Below are 27,132 nucleotides of genomic sequence, written 5' to 3'. Positions count from 1 at the left end.
CCACCGCATCCTCCTGTATGTTCCCGCCACACTACGGCACCTAAGGAGAAGACGAGAACAGCAAGGCGAGCCAAGGGAATACACAGAGGAACTATTCCTTTTCACGGGTCGGCGCAGCTTCCACTGCATCTTCGCCGAAGCCGGGCCCCTAAGGGGAACCAAAAGGACAGCAAAGTGAAGCAAAGGGACTAACAAGGGGAACCCTCCTCACCACAATAGACTTACCTGATTTTACCGCCGGAGGTATTATTCCCCAAGACTTCATACTTTCTCTCAGCGCCTGAATAAGTGAGAAAGCAACAGGTTACATATTGACATTATTTTATCGAACTGTGTTGGAAAATACAAATCCTTACCAGAATACTACCGGTTGCCACGAGGAACTCTTCATTAGGATCAAGCTGCAACCTGCAAGGAATCGGACAAGAGTGAAAGTCAGGCATTTGAACTCTTACAAACTTTATACTTAGGGCGTCTTGCCGGGAATCTCGGAGTCAATATTGTTCTGGAACTCACCAATTCCTTCGAGCCAGTGAAGCAACTGGTTATCAACGCGCCCCTGCGCTCAATGCAGGATGGAGAGCTCATCTTTTCAAACCATCAGGTGAGACTATGAGAGGGGACATCAAAGGTGATCTGTGGGGAGAACAGCGGGGGTGGGGGGGATTTACGCTCAACTCCACGGGTGGTTAATTCCCTTTCTCCATTTGCAGAAGAATATTCCTACGTGCCAAGCAAACGAAGCTAGGTGGGCCAGTCCAGTCCGTCATCTCCGCCCTACGCGTCACATTGGTGGAGACCGCAGCTGTCCAGTTCCGAGCGACGCCTCTGTGGGAGCCAGGTGAGCGTAACATCCTGCATCTTCCTGGTGCCAGAGGCACGTTTGAGGATGAGATCCCTTCAATGGGCTCTAAAGACTCAGTGGTCCCAGTTCTCAGGTGAAATGACGGATCTTCTCCAGATTCCAAACAAGGTTCGACAAGATCTTTTATGGTGGACTTGCACAGAGAACATCCAAAAAGGAGAACCTTCTTCGCAACCATGGCCGGAGATCACAGTAGTGACGGACGCCTCACTCATGGGGTGGGGAGCTCATGCCAAAGATCTGACAATCAGCGGTCGTTGGTCTCCATCGGAGTTCAAACTACACATCAACCTTTTAGAGCTGAGAGCAATCAGACTAGCGCTGAAAGCTTTCCTGCCATCTGTCAGAGGAAAGAATGTCCTGATAATGACGGACAACACAGTGGCCATGCATTATCTAAACAAAAGAGGTGGTGTAGGGTCACTACCTCTGTGCAGAGAGGCAATGCAGCTCTGGTATTGGGCAATTCAGGAGGGAATCTCTTTAACGGCAGTTCATCTAGCCGGGGAGGAGAATATGATGGCAGATGCTCTGAGCAGGCAGAGCACGGTGTCCCACGAATGGGAACTGGCTCAGGAAGTCATTCAAGAGATCTTCGCCCTTTGGGGAACCCCTCAAGTAGACCTATTTCCGACCAAAATCAACGGGAAATGCGAAAGTCATTGCTCAAGGGAATTTCACCCGAGAGGAGCTCTGGGAGACGCGTTCGTGGTGGAGTGGAATTTCCCACTATTGTACGCGTTTCCCCCCGATTCCCGTCATTCCTCAGGTCATCAGACTGAGACGGTTTGGGAATCGCATGATCCTAAATGCCCCGGATTGGTCCAGGAGAACGTGGTACTCGGACCTTCTAGATATGTCCATCTGTCCCCCAGTACATCTTCCTCAGAGAGAGGACCTTCTCTCACAAATGGAGGGGCAGGTTCTCCATCCAGAGGTCAAAACTCTCAACCTTCATGCTTGGTATCTGTAAGGCTGAGATACAAGGATTGGGACCTTCCAGAAGACGTCATGGAGGTGTTGCTTTCGGCAAGAAGGCCAGCAACAAAATCTCTATACCGTTGCCGTTGGAGGAAGTTTTGCAACTGGTGCAGAGAAAAGAATGTCAATCCTTTTCTATGTTCTATCCCGGAAGTACTGTCCTTCCTCCTGTCCCTAGCGCATAGAGGCCTAAATGTTGGTACCATTAAAGGTTATCTTGCAGCGCTTTCCATCTTCAAGCGCTCGTCGGAAGAATGGTCCCATTTCAAAATTCCTTTGGTAGTGCAATTCTTAAACAGACTCACTAATGTGTTTCCTCCTTACCCATTCCAAGTGCCAATTTGGGATCTCAATCTGGTTCTAAAATTCTTAATTTGTGCTCCTTTTGAGCCTTTGAAAACTTGTCCATTAAGATTACTGACATGGAAAACTGCTTTCCTAGTTGTTCTAACATCTGCAAGAAGAGTGAGCGAATTGCAGGCACTGTCTTCTGGGCCACCCTATATTTCATAAGGACAGAGTTGTGTTGAGGGTTAAACCCTCATTTTTACCTAAAGTAGTATCTGATTTTCATTTAAATCAGAAAATTGTTTTAGCCGCATTCTATCCTCCACCCCATCCTACTAAGGAGGAGGAAAGATTACACAGGTTGGATCCAAAAAGAGCTTTACGCTTTTACATCTCTAGGCTTTCCAAAGTTAGAGTGGACAACCAACTGTTTATCGGTTACACCGGAAGGGAACACGTCAATCGGTGACAAAACAGACAATATCACGCTGGATTGTGCTTTGCATTTCAGAATGCTACAGATTAGCACAAAAAGACCCACCAGAAGGGTTAAGGGCTCATTCCATCAGAGGCATCGCCTCTTCGACAGCCCTTCAAAGAGGTGTTCCAATAAGGTCCATTTGTGAAGCAGCAACTTGGTCTTCACTGCACACCTTTTCAAAATTCTATAGTCTGGATGCTTCCCAGTCTAAGGAGCTGAGTTTTGGTAAAGCAGTACTATATTCATCCATCTAAGGGCATTGAAAAATCTAACCACTCCTCCAGAGAAATTATCCATACTGCTTTGGGAGTCTATCTAAGATGAGGAATACGTTGGAGGACATAATCCACTCGAAGAACAAGTTACTTACCAACTGGTAACGTTCTTTCGATTGGATGTTACTCCAACGTATTCCTCATCGCCCTCTCAGCATTCCCCTCTGTAGATTTTTCCGGGTTATTGCCAACTCAACTCTCGCAAGGCTGATACCTGTCTGCCGGCACAATCTACACAGTACAAAATCAAAGATAAAAAGGGGAAAAACAGAGCTGAGGCCAACGGGCGCCACGCGTGCTACTTATACACCCGATGACGTCACCCTCGACGGAGGCCTTCGAGGGACCATCGACTTGACGACATCGACGCACGGCGCCCTCTGCCAAAATTATTTTTCCGAAGAGCAGCAAAGCTGGATGGGATACATCTAAGATGAGGAATAAGTTGGAGGAACATCCAATCGAAAGAACGTTACCAGTTGGTAAATAACTTGTTCTTCAGTGGCATTCACCGTGCATGTGGCTGTATTGGCCTTCACCACCTCTTCCAGTTTACCTGTGCGTTCCGCGAGTGACCTTACGTCCTGTCGCAGCAAATTGACGTCCACCTGTCCCACGTCTATCTTAAACTCCAGCGAGGTCTTTAGGTCGCGGCATCAAGTTTGGCTTGTCTTGATTCCTTCAGGTGTGCTATCGTTTCCAGGATCTGGTAATCATCCTGCACTGAGGCCATTGTGCCTTGCGTGTTACGTCTTTTATCCCTTCCTGCCTCCATTGTCTGTGGGGATTTGGTGAACGCCTCCAACGTGGACTGCATCCCCTTTTCCCTTGATCGTCTTATTGGCCATTGTCTCTGCAGTGGTGGTCCTCCCATCGTGTACTGCTGTCCTCGTCTGCTCGCCTTGCAGCGCCACAATTTGCCTTGCCGCCCCGTCTTCTGTGTGTTACACAGTGCTGGAGTGTCACTATGCACGTTCAACCCTCTGTGCATACATCTATGCAAGTCCAACCTCTGGGTGTCTAGTCTGGGTACTCCTCTTTGGCAGCAGTGTCTGCACCTCCTTGGTTGCGGCCGTCCACTCTTGCTTATGGCTATCCGTTCCTGCTGGGCTTCTGCCTTATGCATCCTTGTGCAGGATATCGGTGCGCTCCGCTTCTTGGGGCTAGTGCCTCTCTCAGTTCCTCAGACTGTGCACCAGCGCATTCATCCCTGCTGTAGCGCTCTGCCTTCAGGTGTTTTATTCTTGGTGCTTGTCATGTGTTGCCTCCTCATGTCTCTTTGGGACCTTCACCCCCAGCCCCTCTTTCTCCCTTGTATCTGCTCCACTGTCTGCTTTGCTAGGCTCTTGCTTGTTCCAGCCTGGCAGACATAGAGGGTGTGGATCCGATCCCCTCTAGGTTTTTAGTACATCACAAGTGGCGTGCCCATTCCACACATGAGTATGCTCCAGGCGGGGCTTTACAGTCTGGCTCACCATCCGTGCGTAAGATCAGGGGAGCTCTCCTTCCTCCCCTGTATTGGGCCTATCGTAGCAACGGCTATGCTCGGGAGACAATGTATCTTCTCGCTTTGTTCTCCAATGCTTGTGAGGGGCAGGCTCCTCTGATGCGTACTCCGGGCACCCGCTCTGCTTTTCCTCTTGTCCTCGTCTTGTCTCCGCAGCAGCGTGAGGCTGGGCCCCTTTAATGTTGACTGGGGACACCGGCACTGCGCTTCAGGCGTTGTTACGATCTGCAGGCTGGCCTGCTCAACGAGTGCCCCCAACCACAGTCGCTGTATTTTGTCACGCTGTGAGACTCCTTCCTCCGTTCCTTTGCCGGAGACGAGAGGGGCTATAGGCAATTCAGTCCTTCCCCAGAGCTCGCGTCTCTGCAGACATGATTCCTCCGGCACCGATCACATCCATCCGAGATGCCTCCCAGTCTTTGCTCATGGCATTAGCCCATCGAGGTTTGCCAGCTGTACATTTTCGGTCCTTTGTCCTTAGAGGGCGGCCATCTTGCCTCTGTTCCTCAGGACTTCGCCTTCTCTTATTTTACACAGAACTTCTGTACTGTCTTAGCTGTAATTGTAGGTTGGTGCTTTGCGTGCAGCGCACTTTCATGCGCCTGTGGATCTGTGTGAAAGTTATATAATCGCCGCCTCCTCTTCACGAGCGTTCTAGGATCGTTTCGGATCTCTGGGTGCTTCTTCGAAATGCAGCTTCTTGCATGGCCGTTAATCCACGCACCCCACCGTTGCCTGTGGTAATGTGATTTTTTTTTTTTTTTTTTTTTGGTACAGTCCCAACCATTAGAAGAGCCCTACCTTCCACTTCTGTCCAAACCTTGATAATCTCCAAATTCAGACCTTTCCTGACAAGTATCCCTACACCAGCCTTCCTCAATGGGCCTTAACCCCAGTATTCCATCCCTAATCTCGGACCCAGAATCCTGCTTTTCTTCTCCACGTGCATATTTAATTTCCTGCAGAAACAATACATCAACACTCGCTCTTCGAAACTCTCTGGCTACGAGGGACCTTTTCGTTGGCAAGTTCAGACCCTTAACATTTAGTGTCCACACTCTGAGGAGGCTACCCCTTCGAAAGCCTAGATCAACTGCCATCCCTTCCTTAATGTCTCTGGCGGGCTCCTGTTGCCCCCCGCCGGCCAACCCCATGGTTCAGCACACACATCATCATTTGTGATTTGTTCGAAGAAGACCCCGTTCCTACCCTCTCCCCCCCCTCCCTCCCCTTACCCAAATGGGCGTCCGAAACTGCTGGGTTAACATCACCAGGCTGAGTTTGGACCACCAACGGGAACCCGATACCTCTGTCCCTTCGTAATGCAACCTCATTAACATTGAGCCCTCCATGTCCCCCCCATGCCCCTTCAAGTAATATCAAAGACAACAAACTAATTCAAAAGCCCCCAACATTTTTCCCAGATGCAACACTCCCTTAGTGAATACCTCGCCAGATCCAGTATGGTCCTTGGCTCCTCCAAGCTCCATCCCCACTGCCTAGAATCTCCAACACCCCCCCGCCCCCATGGCCTGGAAGTACCATAACCACAGGCATGAGGTACGGGCGCTGAAACTTTACTCAGCGTTCGTGCACCCGCCTTTTCCTAAGTCCATAGGGACTCTCTGAAGCATCCCAGTGACGACAAGTCTTGGAAGATAGTTATTCTGGCTGTATCAAGGGTAACTTGGCTACTGTGTTTCGCCTTTTCTATGATTCTGGCCCAGTTGCAGTAATTGTGGAACAGGACCAGGACAGTCCTCGGACCGCCTGCAGCTCCTCCCGCTATGTGTATTGTTTCGATTTTTTTTTTTTTTTTTTTTTTTTTTTTTTTTTTTTGCCTCACCGATGGAGTCATCCTCGAATAAGAGCTTCATCTTGTGGAGAGTCTTTTTCAAGTCTTGTTCAGTTTTACCATCTTTCTCAGGAATGCCAAAAAATCGTAGGTTATTCCGCCGTTCCCCATCTTTTCAGGCGGAATTCTTCTTCCCGGGTCTCTGTCAGCTATTCCCTGATCCATCTGTGTCTCGAGAGTCATTCAGGGGGGCTGATTGTTCTCAACACCTTCGAGTCTCTCTTCCTTTTTATCAATCCTCTGTATGATTTTGTCGTCCTTTGCCCCATTGTCTGCTCTCATGTTCTTGATTTCCTCCAACAAGGCTGCCACATCTCCTTTGGTCACGGGGGAGTCTGTTCCTGACGTCGCCATAGTGGGCTTGTATGGGATCTCGAGTTCCGGTCGAAGTGGGGTGTACCGAAATGTGGCTAGCTTTTGCGTTGCTTCCATGTACTCTGGTCCCGATGCGTGTGCCTCGCCCCCTCCTTGTAGCTACTCTTCCTCTTCCTAGTTCTGACCTTCTCAATGTGGTGACCCAACTGGTGGTCAGGGTTTTTCACACTTTTGGGGTTTATTCCTCTGGCAGGCAAACGCCCCTATGCGAGGGGGCCACACCGCAGGGGGGGTGTCGAGTTGAGGGGTTTGAAGAGTCCCTTTCCTCCAGTTATGATGGAGTTCTTATGGTTTTTGTTTTCCCCACTCGTCACAGTCTCAGAGGAGGGCACATGCCCCAATATTGGGGGCCCAACCCTCTGAATATCTGGGCTGCTGTGGAGTCCTACTGATCAAGGGGTGTGCAACATTCGATTTGGTTCGGGAGTAGTCCCTTTATTGAAGAGTACTTCATCAATGAACCGCTCTTGCTCCTCTGGGGCTTGGAAACTGGTCGGGCGGGAGGCTGCAAGTGGCCTCAGTTACTCCACTCCCTAGAAGCACTTCTTAGTGGTACCAAGGGTTTCAGAGCATTGTTGGGTGGCGTGGGGGCCTTGACTGCTTGTGTTTATCCTGCTGGTACCAGCCAGAGAGGAGGGCACTAGCCCCAGTACTAGGGGCCCAACCCTCTGAGTGCTTGAATGGCTGTTGGGTCCTGCCGATCGGGGAGCGTCCCACCTCAGATTCAGTATGGGAGGGTTTTCTTTATCGGATAGGGCTCCCTCAGTGAACTATTCCTGTCCCTCTGTGGATCGGTTATTGGCTGGGGGTTTGCAAGCGGTTTCCGTTGTCCCACTTCTCACGGGCACTCAAAGTTAGCGAGGACTGGAGAGTACCTCACCAGAGTACAGTTCCACCCCCTCTGGGGATTGTTGACTGGTTGGTGGGGGCTGCAAGTGGCCTCAGTTCTTCCACTCCCTGGAGGCACTTCTCATAGGCAACATGGTGTCGGTTGTGGGTGGTGGGGTGGCGCGTTATGAGGTCTTGACCATTTGTGTTTTCCCCACTTCCCACGTGCACACAACCAAGGCAGAGCGGTCTGCAAAACGTTAATGGGGGGGGGGGTAGTCCCCTTCGGAGGTAGTTGCAGTCTGGGTGACCCAGCCTCTTCAAATGTACATGCCTCCTAGTTACCGGGTCGGTGGAAGCCCACTCTGCATGCTTTATTTCAGGGCCAGTGGTGCACGGTGACCCAATCCCGTCCCGTCCCGTGCAATCTCCGGCGTCTTAGGGCAGGACTCGCCTGCCGCAGGATGCGCGTAGCATGGAAGCGCGATGGCACTACAGACCTGCTCATCGTTCGCTCTTTAAAGGCATCAGGAACGGAGGAGGTGTTTCAACTCCCGCGATCACCTGGAAGATGCTTGTCTCCGGATCAGTGCGGGGGGCAGGTTCCGCTGTCAGCAAGGTTCCGTCTGTTCCTCCACTCGGTGTGAGGCGCCGTATCTCGTGTCGGTTGGGTGGCCTCAGCTCATGTCCCAGCAGCCCGCAGACTATGGGCCGGAGTTCGTTATTCCCTGTTCCCACGGCCAGCAGAGTCGGGGGAACAGCTGCCTCCACATTGAACAGTGAGAGGCTGGGGCCAAAAACTCCTTGTTGGTCCCTGCGGGCCGTCGCCTGGACCACAGGTTCAGAGGCAGCCTTCCTACGCCACATGAGGCGAGTAGGCCTTTACTTTCGTTTTCCCCAGAAAACTTCCTTGAGCTTGTTCTCTGCTTTTACCGGGCCGATTTTCCTCATTCTTGAGGTGGTCGATGCCAGAAAGCTTCCCACAACTGGTTAGCCGAATTCCTCTCCGGGGGAGGGGGGGGGGTGTTAGGGTAGTCCTAGTGGAGCCTTCCAGTTTCCCGGCGCTCCCTAGTGGCATCTCCTCCCCTTTTTGGAATAATCCCCTCATCTCACCAACCATCTCGGCGTACTACTAAAAATGAAGGTAATTCCCCTTTTGATTTCGGCCTCTCCACCTCCTTTATAGCTCTAACAATGGCACTTTTACTCCCTGCACAAATATTTCATGCCCCAAATACTCCACTTTATTCACTCTGAATACACATTTCTCTTCTCTCAATGTTATATCCTATGACTCCAGAATTTTAAGTACCTTGTCTAGCACCTTGTCATGCTCTGTCTCATTTTCCCCACACATCAAGGTCATCCTGGAAGCATAACACCCCATTAGTTCCTTGAAATAGTTTGTCCATTATCTTCTGGAACACAGATGACGCATAGACCAGCCCAAATGGTATCCTGTGAAACTGGAACACCCCTTTGTGTTTTATAAATGCTGTTCATTTTCTGCAACCCTCCTCCAACTCTCCCTGGTGGTATGCAGACGCCATATCCAATTTAGAATAAAATCGTCCACGACCAACCACAGCAAGCATCACTGCCATATTGGACAAAGGATGGAGATCTATTAATACGCACCTATTCAACTCGCGTAAATCTACACACAAACGCAAATCGCCACATGGCTTTTTTACCACCACCAACAGAGACGTTCATTCTACGCCACCTGCTCTCTCTGATGCCCATTCGTAACAAATCTGTGTCCCCCACCCCCTCTTAATGTGAGTGGTACCAGCGGCAATTTTGCAGCAACTGGAATGCTCCCCTTTTTTAGAATAATTTGGTGCTGCTTACCCTTTGCCTTACTGTTAGGGAGAATTCTCTGTAAAGGCTAATTTCCCAAACCTAGTGAGTCCCCCAGCAGCTTTGCTGGATTTTTGGGGTTTATTTTTTTCTCCTGCTAAGAGCGAGACTCTTTTTCTCCCACTCTTAGACATGATTTGAGGTGTTCCTTCGACTTTGTATGTGTTCTATGGGCTATGGGGTCCTTTACCCCATAGGGCTTCATGTGTTTTTGATATGCGGGTTACACAGCACCGTCCATGCTGTAACCCAGGGGTGTCGTCGTGACCCCCAAACATAGACTCCTGACTGACTACTGTCTCCCAGGGCATGTAAAGTCACCATTGGCTTTACTAGTCTCAAATTGTGAACAGAACTAGTACAAACCATCATATTGTGGACGTACTGGTCGGGGCAATTCGATTGCCCCGGGGTCTGTTGTTCGAGGGGGCACTGTCCAGTCCCCCCCCGACCGAGTTTTGGCTGGTGGCAGTGGATACTACTTTATATTCGACCGCGAATATATTCCTATGGGATTTTCCCATTGTTCGAGGTTACCACTTTTTAAAATAGCCTCGAACATACCGCCGGTTTATTAAATTAATATAAATTCACCGGTTGGTATTTTTTGCCGAAACTTGGTTCCAAAATGGCGTTTGTGTTCGCTTCTGTGACTCCAACCCAAGTCGAGCCCTTTGTTCCACTTTTTTTTGCGGGCTTCTCCACAGAAGCCTCTAAAAGTGGTGCCACTCTGTCTGGGTACCACAGGGAGTGTGGGAGGGGTTTTAGGCACCCCGGACTGAGTTGCCTCAGCAACTCAAGTCGCACTCTTGTGTGATTGGCCCAAGTGGCGAGCTGCCCGGCTCACCACTTAGCATGTATGAGTGACAGCTAAGCTGAATGAATGGGGGTTTTCTGCATAAAAGCAGGGCTTTGGGGACTGGAACTTCAGAAGTCGCCACTGGACCTAAAGAATCCGAGGAGGGAGAAGCCGAGCCGACCTGCAACGACGACACCAACGGTGGAGCCCTGCTGAACCGTCTCACCACTTTTCCCGACGACAGAGGAGATCTCCAGTCCGGAGAGTCTTCTTCCTTTGACTGGTGGGGATAACCAGTTTGCCCATCTTTTCGCCTTCCTGGACCATCTCGTGGCCGCCATGCCCGTGCCAAACACACCGGCAACCGGAATACCACGGTTTACTACCACCGTGCAGAAGAGGGTAGTGCCTTGTAACCGGGAAACTCAGCGGCTGGTTTCTTCCCTGGCAGTGCAACAACCTTCATCTTTCCTCCACGTCGAGACCTCCTCTTCCTCTGGACGAAACACCGACTTGCACCCGCTGCCCGGAACAACTGCCCCCGCCGGAGCGTTCTTCCCATTTTAGGTACTGTGTCCTGCCTGGCTTCCTTGCGACAGATCGTTCAGGGTGACAGTAAATCCTCGACTTTCTAACCTGGGTTAGCCTGGGGCCTGTTAACTAACTTTTCCTGACTTGATCTCAATCTTTTGTGAACTATCTACAAAGACTCTTTGGGCATAACCCCACTGTGTGAACCTGGACACATTTCGCTTGCTCTCTCTAAGAGTGGGCCTGGCATTTGAACTTCCTTGCTCTCCAGTAGACTTTGCCTAACATGCCTCACTGTGGTTCTTTGAAAGGTATTGAAATTGTGTGCTTCCATAACTTTGCCTTTTTCCCTCCCTTTTTCTATAACTTATTAGAGTGCCATCTTATGTTAAGCGCTCACCTCTGTCTGAAAATAAGTGGTGTTTCTCACTAAGACTTGTCTAATAAGTAATTAGGGTTGTATATATATATATAATAGTGACTGTGTGTTAAATTTACTTATTTTTGTGCTAGTGTATTTACAAGTGTGTCTTTAAATAAATAATGATATACTTTTACACCAAAGCTCTGGTCAGTGTTTGCTTGTGCTACTGTATCTCTGTACCTATTGTGTATACTCTATATACTGCCTAACTCATCTTGAGAGAAGTCTGACTGCTCAGCCACAGCTACCAGGTAAATATGGGTGGTACAGACTGCTACCAATTGGGTTTACTGCCAACCACCTGTAGTCCTAAATCTTTTGCACTGGTCCCTAAGGGAACTGCACAGGATTCTGCCTAACACTTACCAACTGTTTGCAAGAGCAGTGAAGTGAAATTGACTTTACTTACAATTTGTGACTTTCTAGACCCAGCACACACTATCTTACTATAGGGTGCTGGAGGGGGTTACTTAGTATCCTCTTTTGTCTAGTTTCTCAGGTAACATTTTTATGTTACCCTTTCTCCAATTAATGGCAGGTGGCAGTGGTTTACTTTTTACTACCATTGTGTGTTTTTACCACAGGCTGCGTTCACAGCCACGGTAAATGGCCCCAGTCTTCTTTTTTTGCCATTTTCTGTTGGAAAGGTCCTTCTTGAGATTTACTATGCGCGCCAAACCAGGTTTGGTCTTTGTTAGTTTTGTCTTTGGCAGGATTCACAGTGAAGCCCGCCTCTGGCTACAGTATGTGTGGCAGGTGCGGGAAGTGAGAGAGGTGCGTGAAACTCCGTGTTTAATCCCCTTGGTTACAGGAATGCACCCAAAGGTGATTGACGGCCACCCTGCTGCACGATTGACAGCTAGGCTGGAATGAATGGGAGAAAACTGCATAAAAGGCGAGGCTTTTTGGCTTGGAAGGCAGAGTCAAACACTGAACAAAGGAATCTGAAGAAGAACTTTGAAAAGACACTTCCTGCAACTCCTGGACCGTTGGTTTGCCCGGTGAAGCCCTGCTGCTGTGCTGAAGCTCCGAATTCACCTCGACTAGAGAATCCCTGCAAGGACAACAGTTGGTGGGACCGTCTGGACATCCTCTCGAAGCTGGTTGTATTTTCACTGCTGCTGGTGCTGGAACCGAAGAGCCAGGGAGAGGAACACCAGATTGTGTGCGTTTCTTTTAATTCGGACCCGAGCGCTAGAAAGATCCTCCGGACTTCCCTGTTGCAGGATTGAACAAGCCTGACCCACCTCAACCGAGTGCTGAACGGCAGAAGCAAGGAAAGTCTGAAGTGGTATCCGAACACTGCAGTGTTGCTATTTGCTGTTAGATGCGAGGAGCTGAAACACAGAATAACCGTTGAATTGTAATTTGCCTATTGCTGCCGCTTACCGTCCCATTGCAGAGCAGGAGTCTCCAGACATCCTCCCTCTTGTCCCCACGACTGAGGCACAGGACCAACAGGATCTGCAGAGCTGCACAGGAACAGAAGCCAGCTGGAACCCTTTCTTCTAACCAGAGGTACTTTAAAAGTCTAGAACTTGCCTCTTGTTGAGTATCCTTACTTGCTCTCAGTTGAGACCTGTCTTGGTTACCCTGCAGAGTTGCTAAAACTTTGCCCCTCACAAGCCTTCCAGCTTGTGGCCCTTAAAGTGTTCTATTTTCTACAAACATTGTGCAAGACTTTTTACATACCTGCAAAGAAGATCTTCCGCTCCTCTTGACATTGTGCAATTAACATTGGCTGTCCTGGCTCCCTGAGAGACTCCTCTTTACCTCTGACTTTGTGATTTGGAAGGTGTTTAAAAGTACTTTCCTGTTTATGAGTTATTTGTTAACCTTATTTTATTTGTCTATTCTACATTTTTCACCTAACTCAGTATTGCTTTAAATGAACCAGTGATAAATCAATGTCCACAGTGTCCTAGCTATTCGAGTCACCTGAGGGTGTAGGAAGTGTCGGTGTCTCATCCCCAATGGGTGTCATCTGATTTAGAGAAATTGAGTGTCTTTTGAAGTATATTTAAGTGTTACATGTTTTGCTCCCTTTCTGGAGAAGGCTTATATAACTGACTGTGAAATAAATGAACAAGTGTTTTATCATGAAACCTTGAGTGTAAGTGTTTATTTGGATAACTGTATTGTGAAGCTCTGTGTCACAACCTTACTGCCTACATTGACCCCTCTTGAGATAAGCTTGGCTACTCGACCACACTACCAACCTGTGTAGTTCAGACTTACACCAAAGGTTGGGTCCCTATTGCCAGGAGGTCATGGTTATTGTATTCCACCCAAAGGGTACTGCATGCTATCTTGCGTAACAGCGCACCTCCCTTTCAGTTCAAACATTGCCTCAAGATAGCCCAGTAAATCAATTTTGTCTTGGTTATAACCCCCAGGATTGATGTCCGGTTCTAACAAATTATGGTTGTACCCCTACATATCCTGTTCAAACACCACCCTGGACATCAGAGAAATCGTTGAACCTGAATCTGCCATCATTGAAATCACTTTTCCATTCACCTGCACATTTGCACATGGATGTTCACTCATCCTCATCTGCATCCTGAACTCCCTTAAAAGTAATGTTTTCAAAACTACACCCTTCCTTTTCATCAGACGATCTGCGACCGTCCTCATAATTAACATACAGGACTGTTTTTTATTAAATTGAAAATTCTTGCAACAGTTTTCAAAATGGCAACGTCTTGCATTTAGCAAACACTACTCTTCTGCCTGGACACACCAATGATCTGGAAAAATGTGCCCTACTGGCACATCTAAAGCATAGGCGTTTATTGTTCTTGCTGTCACTTTTCTATTTCGTTGCAGCTTTCTTTCCCATTCCTTTTCTGTTCACCCTCTGCCACGCTCAACACCTCCATTTTAACTTCACTGTGTTCTTTTTCTGTTATCTGTGCCACACAGGCCAATGATTGTTCAACTCTTTTTGCTATATCTAGAACTTCCTCCAATGAGGGTTTGTCCTTCAGCCACAGTTCTTCCCTTATCTTGTTGCTGCTGCAATGAATCATAAACTGATCCTGAATGTGTTCGTCAAAGGACTCCCTAAATTTAAATAACAAGGCTAAATGTCTCGAGGCATTTAGATATTCTTCGACACTTTCTCCTTGTTCTTGGACACGAACTCCAAAATGATATATTTCTAAAATTGTACTCTTTTTGGGATTGAAGTGCAAATCTAGCTTCTTTAGGCCATTTTCAAGTTCATTTGTGTAATCACCTTCATCTGGGAGGGAAGGTAACATGTCATAAATACGTTGGCCCTCATACCCCAGAAAGTGCATTAATAACGACACTTTTCTATTCATGGAATATGAGTTTCCACATGTTGCCTTGATGTAATGAACAAAGCCTTTTTTCCATTATGCCCACTTTACTTTAGCCGGGCCCGGAAACTCCATGAACACAGGTGGGCCAGGTAATCCTGTTATTGCCATATTAGTACATGTGCAAAGTGCCTTTATCTACTTGTGGCTGATTTTGTCCAGGTTTGACCAGTCAACAAATTGGTTAGTTTTTCTATTAGTTCCTTTGTGGGTTACTCAGTGGTTGTACCTTAAACTGATGCTTGAATACACATGCTCTACGTTTTGTTTTACTTTCCTTTTGGTAAATTGGAGACTGCTGTCCGAATGCGCGAGTTTGCGCATGCGTGGTCTACTGATGTCGCAGTTAAAAAAGAGAGGGCACTGTAAGTACGGTGTACAGAGTGAAGCCCTGACAGGCTGGTGTATTAACACAAAGAGGGCAACACGCAACTGTATGCGGTTTTTAGGAATGCAGTGAGTATTCCCTATACCAGAAGGTCTCGGACAACACAGTGACCAAGGAGTTACAGGGTAAGTATTGTAGACAGAAGGATAGATGGGATAAACTCACTATCCCTGCCTAGTCCCAAGGGGAAAAGAATTCCTAGCGAGCGCTGATGGACTGCTTATCTAAAAGGGACAGGAAAAGAGGATAAAGAGAAATCATTTTTGAAAAAATATAACAGAGAATTGTTATACTCCTGTCTGTCCCAGGTCACTGGTATCCTACTGGATAGATATGGGCGAGTAAGTGTTTAAAAAGAGTCAACACCTAAGGCAAACAAAGGACAACCTTCTACTTTGTGTACATAATGTTTTAATATCCCGTAGACAGGCTGAACAGTCCTAGGGTAGCTCCAAGTTAAGAACTAGTAGCTCGAACCTCCGGCGGGGTGCTATGAAAGAGATGTAACAGGCACTCCCTATCTAGGTGAGCTTTTTAGACAAAGACAAACCAATAACGACCCACAACACCCGTCTAGAAGATGCTGAGTATTAGACAGAGTGTGGGAAAGTTAAAAAACCTGCAAAGGTTGTTCATGTTGTGGGTAGGTTTGATTTTGACCTCCACCATGTCACAACCACTGTCTACCATTTTCAGTGGTGTAAACCTAGGACCACTTTCTTCAGGACAGTCTTCTTTAAAAAAAAAATACTGGTCATTTTAAGCAATCGATCACCAGTTTTGCCACAGGGTGTATACTTTACCCTGCTTCTCATCGCATATGCAGGGAAGTTCAAGAGAAGAAACTATGGACAAACAAAGATAATCCATAGTCACTCCTCAATTACTGCTACAGGCTCAGATGCTTAGAGAATGCAGTATAAGTTATGTATCTCCAAATGGTTCAGTGAGGGTGAGACACATCCACATATTACACATTTAGCTCAAATAGTTAAAGGTAGCTCAAATGAAAAAACCCAGATGAAAAAGGCACATGTACAAGGCTACCAACATGTCAGTTTTTGTTCTCTCTTCTATGTAGACGGAGATGTCAGGGTACAAAAGATGTAATGGCGTACTGACCTTCCATCTGCCATGCTTCAGGTTTTGAGATCTTCATTCAGTGAAAAAATCACGATATGGTTACTATGAAAACGGGGAATAAAGTCACTAGAAGTGTGGCCTGGGTTGATGTGAATCCCCTTCCATCTTTAAACATCATTAGCTAAAGGTACTCAATTTGGCATCTAGAAGATCTATATTGATTTTTAGGTGTCTGTTGTCTTCTCAAGGCGACATCTAAGTTATAGGATCAGGCGCAGTGCAAGTAGGGCTGGGACTCCCGACTCGAATTGCTGATTCCCATGGTGATACCATTCTGACCCTTATAGCAATGGTACATAGTCCTGATCCGATCGGAGATTGTCTAATGGGGTTACATTGTAAAATGAATGTAGCACTGCCAAAAACCAACACCAGGGTCTATTACGTTTTTTATAGTGACTGTTTTGCATCTTAACAATACGTAGTCGATATGTTGTGGAAAAACCTACATGTGTTTTTTCTCGGCCGTGAGGGGCGGTGGATGTTACGGTCCCGCGGCAGGTACTTAGTTGCTTTTAAAAATGAAAAGATAAACAGATCACCACGGTATACGGAGCTGTGTGCAACGGTTTCAGAATGCCGGATGTACATCAAGATCGATGGATCACGTGTATCAGTCACCTGTTTGTGTGTGACGTACGCGCTGGCGTGCTCACGGACCCGGAAGAGCTGTCGTAAAATGATACTGCCTAATCGGTCCAAGGTGAACCAGGCAGGTCAGGCAGTGTGACGAATCCACACAGATGTTGCACAAATAATGAGAGTCTAAAAGTGTGGCACACCTTCCTTATTAAAACATTGGTAGATCGAGCGTCTATACAACAAATATTATGTTGTAAATATTGTAATATATTTTAAGGTGGTCCCATATTGTTACGTGCGCTCATGGGGTCAAGGTTGAAGGACCCATTACTGCATATACCAGTGCAATCAGATTAAGGGGCACACACACTATTGAGAGGTTTTGCTATATACAGTTGCAAAGTTAGTTATTTCTTATCCTGTATAGCAAGTGTGGTGAAAGTTTATCCTATGACAGACGGTGTTCGCCACGGGATGGATTCGTTAAGTCCCCCAAGGTCTGTTTTCAGGCGGAAAATCCAATTCTACCCGCGTTTCAACAGCATGCTAGCAACGTCTCCTCCTCCTCTTCTTGGGCATTTAACCCTTTCAACAATATTCCATCTTAGATCATGTGTTGTTTTTCTTGTAGGAAATGTGCCACCAAAGGGGCATTTTCTCGTTTTGTCCTTATACAAGATATGTTATTGTATTTGTTTTTTTATTGGTCTGCTGGTCATCCCTATATATATATATAACGTTTGCTGTATTGCAGTTTGTTAGCAAGTTTTGTCTCCATTCTGTACGGAGGCCCAAATCCAGAGTTTTTGTGCGTGTGGTACGGGTACACACATTACAGTGCCCACAGGGCGAGTTTCCAACTGTGGGTGTAGTATCCCATAGTGTGGTTTGTTGTATGCTGTCACTTGGTTCTTGATCGGAGCGAACTAGAGTGTCTCTAATATTCTTCCTTTTTCTGATTGCAAACCTCGGGGGTGGAAGATTGACGGCCCCCACATTCAGGATTGGCTATAACTTGAGGATTTCTCTTTTGATCATATTAATTTTTTGTGGAGTATCCAAAGACTGCAGTGATGGTTTTCTATCCTAATGGTCGTTTTTTCTGTTGTAAGGTAATATCTTGTGGGATATTCCTGGCGCGTTTTCTTGCTTGGCTGATTAACTTATTAGGGTATCCTCTGTCAAGTAGGCGTTCTTTGAGCCTCCTGTACCTAAAATTATCCAAAGGGCAAGTTGTCGCGAACTGTTTTTGGATGAAAGCTTGAATATTTAAAAAGTGAGTTACGGTCAGTAGGTTTTCTTAATACTGTCGTACTCAAACTCCCTGCATCTGTACGTATCTCTACGTCAAGGAATTGTGTTGTCTGTTTGGTGGCATTATAGGTGAATTTCAAGTATCTATTTCTAGAATTCAACCACACCATGAATTCATCCAGGGCGATTAGGTCGCCTGTGAAGATTGTGAAAATATCATCAATGTATCGAGTCCATACTGTGATGTTGGACAGGCATGGATTGGTGACAGAATATATGTATTTCTCCTAGAAGTGAGCCACCTAGAGGTTGGCAAAAGAAGGGGCGAATGTCGCCCCCATTGCATTTCCATAACACTGCTGAAAAAAGATATCTTTATACATGAAAAAATTCCTCGTGAGTGCTATTTCTGTTAGATGAAGAATGAATTGAATGGGCATATACAGGGTAGGACTCGTGTCCTGGAGAGCTTTTTCTACAATTTGCAGGGTCTCTATCTGAGGTTTATTGGTATATAGAGTCGCTATATCGAGGGTTACTAGATACTGTGTCTCCGGGTCAAAAGGTAAGTTATTAACCATCTTAAGAATGCTTGTGGTATCTTTTAAGTAAGACCGAATTTTTGGAACTTCCAGTCTTAAAAAGAAATCCACGAACTCGGAAAGTGGCTCCAGGATTGATTGTATCCCTGCCACAAAAGTTTATAATAGGGCGTCCCAGTGGTGGTAGAGTTCCCTTGTACACTTTTGGTAATGCATAGAAAGCCGGAATTTTGGGGAATCTTGGGCAGAGAAATGCTGCTGTTGAGTACTGATATGGCCTTCACATGCTGCTTCTTCTACAATCCCTGTAATCAGAGTGCGGAGAGTTTCAGTGGGGTCACAAGATAGAATTTGGTAATGTGTCCTATTGTCAAGGAGTTTGGTCACCATCTGTTCATAATCAGCGATGTTCATGACCACAATGGAGCCTCCCTTATCTGCTGGTTTTATTATAATTTCCTTGTTGCTTAATTCTCGTAGTGCTTGACGTTCTTCCTTGGAGATGTTCTGAAAAGTCGTTTCTTCAGTTTCTTCCATACTTTGTTTTTTCATGATCACCTTTTCGATTTAGGATGGAGTCCAGTAGTATCCTTCTTTCTATTGAGATCGTGTTCAGCATCATGTTCACCAAAATGTCTTAATCAAATTTTTCGCATGAGTTTCGCTAGATCAATCCTGTTTGGAATGCATCATGTCGTGCCTTGGGCAGAAAACAAAGCCCTTTTTGTAAGACATTGGTTTCACTTATGGTGAGTGGATGTGACAAGAGATTAATCACAAGTAAATCCCTTATTAACTATCCTGTAAATCACTGCCTTATCGATATTCGCTTGAATGTATATTTTGTAAATTTTGTAAATCTTCCTGTAATACTCCTGTAATACTCTGTCACATTGCCTTGTCATGCCTTCATCTTGTTGTAACTAAGTTAAGCGCCCGGTTGCCCCTGGGCCTGGTGCGCTATAGAAATAAATAAAATACTAAATACTGTTGGGAAAGTCCTCTCCCCCTGCTCCTTGTGACTCTGTCGAAGTCTTGATTGTGTTCTCTGTTTCGGCCTCTTCCTCTGCCACCTCGGCCTAAAAAAGGCTCATCTCTCAGGCAGCTGTGTGCGCCTATGCGTATTACGGGAGCCTCTTCTGTGGCTTTTGCCGTCCTGCAGTGCGGTCTTACGCATCAGCGTTCGGCTGCTGCTGTGCCTTCCCTAATTACGCAGCTCCTTGTGTGTATGTGTATCACAGATGTCTCTACCACCTATACCAGTTGTGTTGGGCTGCATCCTCCGGAACGACCAGGACCAACAGACATGCAATGCTGCACTAGCTGCTTGGACCCTCTACTGGATAAGTCAATGCGGCGGCGGCGCTTGAGCTCTTCCTGCGCTCTGGAGATTCTGCCTCGTGGACCACTGCGATGTTGGGGCGGAGTGGCTTCTCTGTTGGCCGCTGCAGCGCCGGTTTGGCGGAGCCGCTTGGCAGGAATCCGGCATGGGAAAACTAACACAATGGGGTGCCGGGGGTCTGCACCATTCTAATCCCATCCTCGTCGCCAAATGTGAGATACAGACACAGGACTGCAAAGCTTTTGTAGATATTTATTAGAAGATTAAGTACACAGACCCCCAGCACAGCATCTCTCTTTCCTCCAGGGACACCTGCTGTGGCTGGAATCATTTCAACAAATAACATTCAATATAGATTGTCGGTGAGGACATAGTGCCACCTCATGGTGCCATTCTAATATACATGAGAAGCAATATAACAATTTCATTCGCTATTTTTTGATTGATTGTAATCTCATTGAACCCCATGGCTGATCTGCCTCGCCCTAAATGCTAGCTTTATAAGCGCTTTGGTCCCTATGGGCCTATAGTGCTATGAAGGTGGAATTTAAAAAGAAAATGACATGTAAGATTTCTGTTTCTTTTTTATTTTTAAAGAAAAGTTTATGGAAGCTATAGCCATTTTTTCCTCCATGTTTAGGCTAAAAGAGGGGGTATATTCAGGTAATAACATGATGGTTGTCGTTTGTTACTGCTTACCAAGACAGTTATCACTCATGCAACACTTGCATTAAGAATCTTACATGCAATTGTTACACAGATTGACACTTCTATTTACCAATGCTATACGAATAGTTGAATGGATATAAAAATGAGTACCCAAATAATATGATAGGTGGAAGGTTAAGAATAATTCTTAACCACTGTCATTGCTCTGGGCAACCTTTCAAATTATTGCTAATTAGCAATTAGCCCATCTGTGCCATAGAAGAAAGGGATGGTCATTCTTGCTCCTGCCACCAGAGGCAGGATACCCTAATAAGTTAATCAGCCAAACTGATGGGCCATGTTCCCTCTGCATGGAAACACAAGCAACCCCAGACATGTTTCAGCCTTATTGGGTCTAGAATTGCATGTGGTCACGCAGAAAAGAGATGCACCCAGATATCCCCTTTTGGTATGGCACCATGCGTGGTTTTCATATGCTCTTTCCCCTTCTGTAATAGCATAGCATGGCAGGCTGAAAGTGATGGCTGGTGTTAGGCAGAATCCTGTGCATTTCCCTTAGGGAGCACTACAGAAGATTAAGACTACAGGTATGTGCAATAAATCTCCTTTGGTATCTGTCTGTACCACAAAGATTTAGTTGGTAGCTGTGGCTAAGCAGTCAGAGTTATCTCAAGAGGGAGATGAGCAGTATTCAGGGTTTACACATTAGGACTACAATACTATGGAACAAGGAAACACTGACCAAAGCTTTGTATCAAAAAGAATATATATATTTATTTTACACACTCTGATGTTCACACACAAATCACTATTATAAAAGCAAGTTAAATCAGCTGAGAAAAGGATACACAACTCCCTATTTAAATTGCAGACAAGTTTGAGCAAGAGTGAAAAATGAGCAAAACAGCACAGTGTAAACCAAGCAGAAATGGCACTCTTAACAATTTCTCAAAAGGGAGGGAACGGACAAGTTATACAGAAATATACTCTTAAGCACACCAGCAATACTTCCCAATAAGATTGTGAACAAGTTAGGCAAGGCAGTACTTTAGCATGTATAATACTGAGGTGAAAACCGAGCAAAATGGCACTTCACAAGTTTTAAAAGAGTGAAGGAAAAGATGGTTATAAGAGTTAGATGCACCAACACATTTCTAGGTGAGAAGCAATCTAGAGAAGGCAGTTATAACAGATGTAGCCAGAGTCAATAGGCCTGTGCCAGAGTCAGTGGTACAGGGCAAAGTGCCCAGGAGCAAAAATGTTCTTGTAGCTCCAGTCAAGTCTTTGTTAAACGATTCGAAAAGGCAGTTGCAGAAGGTGAAAGACAATGTTAGATGATAGGGTCGGCCAACCCAGTAGGTAGGTAAAGATTTTAAAACACCTTTAGCAGTACCCAACGAAAAGGGAGGCCTGGCGGAACAATGTACCTTAAAAGTGGAAGAGGCTCCTGCGGTGACAGTAGTTCCTGCAGTTTGGGAGATCCAGCAGAGGAAGAGAGGCTCTCGTCGTGGAGGAAGGTTCGAGTCACTGCACTGCCCAGGGATGAAACTAGCCGCGGTGCTGCCAAAACAAATGAAAGGTACGCTCCTTTAAATCGCGGTCCGGGTGAACGGGTGTCTGGCTATCTGACCAAGGCGGGTCCTGGAAGACGATTGGGGAACTGGTTGGCCCAACCAGCTCAAGAGAAGAAGACTCTTGCAGGTGAAGATCTTCTCGAGTCGTTGGAGAAAAGTGGTGAAGATCTGCAGCAGGGCTTCACCGGTGGTTGTCATTGCAGATGTCTTTGGCTTCTCACCTCTTCGGCTTCTTAGTTTCAGTGGCGACGTCTTGTCCTCCAGTCCTCAGGACCCTGCTTTTATGCAGCAAGACCCCCATTCATATAGCCTAGCTGTCATTCACACGTGGGGTGGCTTTCCTGGCGGGAGAACCCCCCCCCAGCCTATCAGGGCAGAGTGCGACTTGGTTTGCGTAGGCAACCCTGTCCAGGGTGCCTATTCCCCCTCCCACACATCCTGTCTAACCCAGACTCAGTGGCGCCTAGAGGAGGGCTACTGTGCAGAAGCCTGTCACAAGGACGAACAAAGGGAACCCCGACCTGGGTTAAGACTATAGAGAAAGAAATTAATTCAAAGTTCTGGCAATAAAAACCTACCGGAGTAAAGTTAATATTAAAATAAACCGGCGGTATGTTAGAGGCTGTCAGTAAAAGTGGTAGCCTTGAACAATGGGAAAATCCCATAGGGAAATTGTTAGGGAGAATTCTCTTATAAGGCTAATTTCCCAAACCTAGTGAGTCCCACAGCAGCTTTGCTGGATTTTCTTTTCTCCTGCTAAGAGTGAGACTCTTTTCCTCCCACTCTTAGGCATGATTTGAGGTATGTCTTTGACTTTTTGTGTGCTTATGTGCTGTTTTTTTTTTTTTTTTTTACTCCATAGGGTATCATCTGTCTCCCAGGGCATGTAAAGTCTCCATTGACTTTACTAGTCCAAAATTGTGAACAGAACCAGTACAAACCATCATATTGTGGAAGTACTGGAAGGGGTTAATTCGATTGCCCCTGGGTCTGTTTTCGAGGGGGCACTGTCCAGTCCCCCCTTGTCGAGTTTCTGGCTAATGGCAGTGGTTACCACGCAAAATATTCCACCGGAATATTTCCTATGGGATTTTCCCATTGATTTTAAACGCACCATTTTTTGGTGCAATGTTAAAGACACAGCCGGGTTATTTTAAATGTATTCCCCGGTTGGGTCTTTTTGCCAGAACTCTTTTCTAAAATGGTATTCGTGTCCGTCTCTGTAACTCCAACCAAGGTCGGGCCCTGTGTTCCACTTTTTGGCGGGCTTCTCCACAGAAGCCCTCCAACTGGTGCCACTCTGTCTGGGTTCCACAGGATGTGTGGGTGGGGGAATTGGCACCCTGGACTGCGTTGCCTTAGCAACCCAAGTCGTACTCTGTTCTGATTGGGCCAGTGGTGAGCCGCCCGGCTCACCACTTAGCATGTTTGAGTGACAGCTTGGCTGTTGAATGGGGGTTTTTCTGCATAATAGCAGGGCTTTTGGGACTGGAACTAGAAGTCGCCACAGGACCTAAGAAATCCGAAGAGGGAAGAAGCTGAGCCATCTGCAACGACGACCCCACCGGTGGAGCCCTGCTGCAGCGACCTTGCCACTTTCCCGGCGACAAGAGGAGATCTTCTGCTGGAAGAGTCTTCTCCCTCTGAGCTGGTGGGATCAACCAGTTCGCCATTTCGCCTTCCAGGACGTCTCTTGGTTGAATCGCCCGTGCCAAGCACCCCGGCGGCCGGATAGCCAAGTTGCACCACTCTGACCGCGAATACCAGGAACACACCTTTTCACTGACGAACTCCGCAGCTGGTTTCTTCCCTGGGCAGTACAACGACTCCAAGTTTCCTCCTCGACGAGATCCTCTCCTCCCCTGGTCGAAACCACGAACTGCACCCGCTGCCAGGAACAACTGCCACCGCTGGAGCTTCCTCACTCTTTAAGGTACTGTGTTCTACCTGGCCTCCCTTTCTTCGGTTTGCCCAAGGTGACCCTTAAATCCTTGACTTACCAGCTGGGATGGCCCGCAGACCTTCTAAGTTTGTCTTTTGAACCACCCCAACCTCTTTTGAACATTTTTACAAAGACTTGAATGCATTGCTACACCGTGTGATCTTGGGCACATTTCGCCTGGCTCCATTCAAATTGGGCCTGGCCTATGAACTTTGGCTCTACAGTATACCCTGCCGTCAGTAACTTGATTTTGTCTCTTAAAAGCATTGGGAACTGTTTTATTTTTATGACCTGCCTTTTTCTCTCCCTTTAACCTAATTATTGGAGTGCCATCTGAGTTACGTGCTCACCTCTGTTTTGACAAAAAGTGGTGTTTTAACATAGACTTGTCTAGTAATTGCTAAGGGAGGTGTAAATACTTTTCTGATTGTGTTGGAACTTGCTTTTGATTAATAGTGCTAGTGTATTTTCTAAAGTGTGTTAAATAAACAATTATATACTTTTGATACAAAGCTCTGGTCAGTGTTTGCTTGTTCTACTGTGTTTTTGGCCCTATTGTGTATCCTCTGTATACTGCCTAACTCTTCTTGAGAGAAGTCTGACTGCTCAGCCACAGCTACCAGGTAAATCGGGGTGGTGCTGACTGCTACCAATTGGGTTTACTGCTTACTCCTGTAGTCTTAATCTTGCAGTGGTCCCCAAGGGAACTGCACAGGATTCTGCCTAACAGAAATATTCGCGGTCGAATATTTACGGTAGTAACCACTGCCACCAGCCAGAAACCTTTGAGAGAGAGACTGTACGGTACCCCCTCGAAAATGAACACTAGGGGAAAAACTATTAACCCTTCCCAGTACCTCCATAGTAAGATGGGTTGTAATGGTTTTGTTCATAAGAATTGACTAGTAAAGTCAATGGGGTCTTTACATGCCCTGGGAGACAGTAGTCAGTCCCAGGGTATGGAGTCTATGTTTGGGGGTCGCTACGACACCCCTGTGGTACGGCACAGAAGGGGCTGTGTACCAGACATGTAAAAAGATGATTCCTATGAGGGTGAGAAAACCCCATAGACCATAAGCACACAAGATAGCCTTCAACACACACTAGCAATCTGTCTAAGAGTTTGGAAAAAAGGGTCTCACTCTTAGCAGGAGAAATAAAAAAAACCTAAAATCCAGCAAAGCTGCTGGAGGACTTTATAGGTAAGGGAAATTAGCCATAGAATGACAATTCTCCGTAACAGCTGGACTCTGAGGGTTTCCCAAAGTAATGCCAGTGATTGATTCATTCAAAACCTTCTGCCCATTACTTTTCTGTTTTGCTGAATGTGAAAATTAAACTGCTTGTGCACCTGGCGCACAGTTGGAACTGGATGCCGAGGCTAAAATTGGTGTTAGATTTTCCATGGTTTATAATTGTAATGCAACAGTTGTTGCCAGACCAACTTTGAAGTTTTAAGCAATATTGAAAGTATTGACTCGTTATATAATTGTTTCTAATGTGATGACTGTTGTTTTATTAATTTACTCTTTCTTTTACTTCATTTTTAGGAAGCTATATTAACTACGATGGATATTGTCCATGATGGATTTGGATTCATGCTGGCATTTGGTGACTTGGTGTGGGTTCCGTTCGTGTATAGTTTGCAAGCTTTTTATCTGGTGAACCACCCAAATGATATTTCCTTGCTTGTGGCTGCTGCAGTTGTTGCTTTAAACAGTAAGTCACTATAAATAAACTTTGATGTTAACATTTCTTTTTTATTTTTAATGCAGAAAGTCGTTATAATAAATTAGAAAAAAAGAGTGAAGAGCATGGAATTTTACACAAATACATATACAGTTGTAGGTAGTAAAATACTTTTTAAACTCCTGGATCATAACAGAAACAAGTAGACAGTGAGGTTTTACATGTACGTAAATGTCAAGTTTTTTTACTGGCATTTTAAAAGGTTTGTTTGTAGTATGCTCCTGATTATATTGCTCATCTGTGATATTTTATATCCAGTGCAAGTTGGCTTCGAAAAAACCTTTTCCCCACTAAAGAGCGCAAAGTGGTTCTGCTTGCACCATTACGTGGCCATGCCAGCTGAGCCAGAGCCACTGCACCCCGCAAACCCCGTTCCTTTTTTCTATCTACTCTGTACGCTTCTGGAAACCCGCTCAATTTGACTGGGTCATTCCTAACCCTAGGAATTGAGGGTTGTGAGGGACTGAAGTCTGTCTCCAACCCCCACAAGATCTACCAGTACTGTTTGGGGGAGGAACACAATCTGCAGTATTACAGGTCGTGCCAATCCATACACCGAAAGGCTCTATTGGAGAGTTCTTAGGTTATTCACCTTTTGCCATAATGGTGGACTGCAAGGAGGTGCTTGCAAAGGCAGGGCGTCCTTGACTCTCAAGTGCTATGGACACAAATGGAAGAGGTTCTCTGTCTGGTGCCGTACACAGAAGATTAACCCTCTGCGGATTACAGCCCCTCAAGTGCTGCCGTACTTGCTATTGCTGGCCAAGGCGGGGCTGGCACATGCCTCCATCAAGATCCATCTGACGGCTATCTCCCACTACACCAGAACTCCGGGGCGGTCATGTCTGTGGTCTCATCACCGTGTGAAGGAGTTCATGAAAGGACTGTTCCGATCGTTCCTGCCGGTGAAGGCTCCGGCCCCTGCATGGGAGCTCAACGTGGTGCTGACCAGGCTCATGGGGTCGCCATTCGAGCCTCTGCATTCAGCACCGTTGAAGTTCCTGTTGCGGAAGACAGCGTTTCTTATTGCCCTCTCCCATAAATCTCCATACCTGACATTGCACGAGACAAGGGTAGTGCTGAGGACGCACCCCTCTTTGTTAGGCAGAAACCTGTGCAGTTCCCTTAGGGACCACTGCAAAAAGTTTAAGACTACAGGAGTAAGCAGTAAACTCAATTGGTAGCAGTCTGTATCACCCAGATTTACCTGGTAGCTGTGGTTGAGCAGTCAGACTTCTCTCAAGAAGAGTTGGGCAGTATATAGAGTATACACAATAGGGCTAAAAACACAGTAGCACAAGCAAACACTGACCAGAGCTTTGGTATAAAAGTATATAATTATTTATTTAAAAACACACTTGTAAAAATACACTGGCACTCATATGTCAAGCAAGTTCAAACAGTCACTAGAAATATATACACCTCCCTAGTTAATTATTCGACAAGTCTAGGTTAAGACACCACTTATTTAGCAAAACAGAGGTGAGCGCGTAACCGTAGATGGCACTCGAATAATTTGTTTAAAAAG

General features: G+C 46.3%; 1 protein-coding gene across 1 annotated transcript in view; it reads left to right on the top strand.

Annotated features, from left to right (window-relative positions):
* Positions 1-27,132, top strand: part of LBR (lamin B receptor) — a 1,228,970-nt gene that overhangs the window by 1,023,523 nt on the left and 178,315 nt on the right. Inside the window, exon 11 of the mRNA XM_069608704.1 lies at positions 25,406-25,574. Coding sequence (XP_069464805.1) covers positions 25,406-25,574 — 169 coding nt within the window. The remainder of the gene's footprint in view (positions 1-25,405; positions 25,575-27,132) is intronic.

This window comes from Ambystoma mexicanum, chromosome 4q (genome assembly GCF_040938575.1).
Source record: "Ambystoma mexicanum isolate Mex_15411 chromosome 4q, UKY_AmexF1_1, whole genome shotgun sequence".
Taxonomy (NCBI): domain Eukaryota; kingdom Metazoa; phylum Chordata; class Amphibia; order Caudata; family Ambystomatidae; genus Ambystoma; species Ambystoma mexicanum.
The sequence above is the reverse complement of the archived record's forward strand: the minus strand, read 5'-3'. Positions and strand labels throughout refer to the sequence as shown.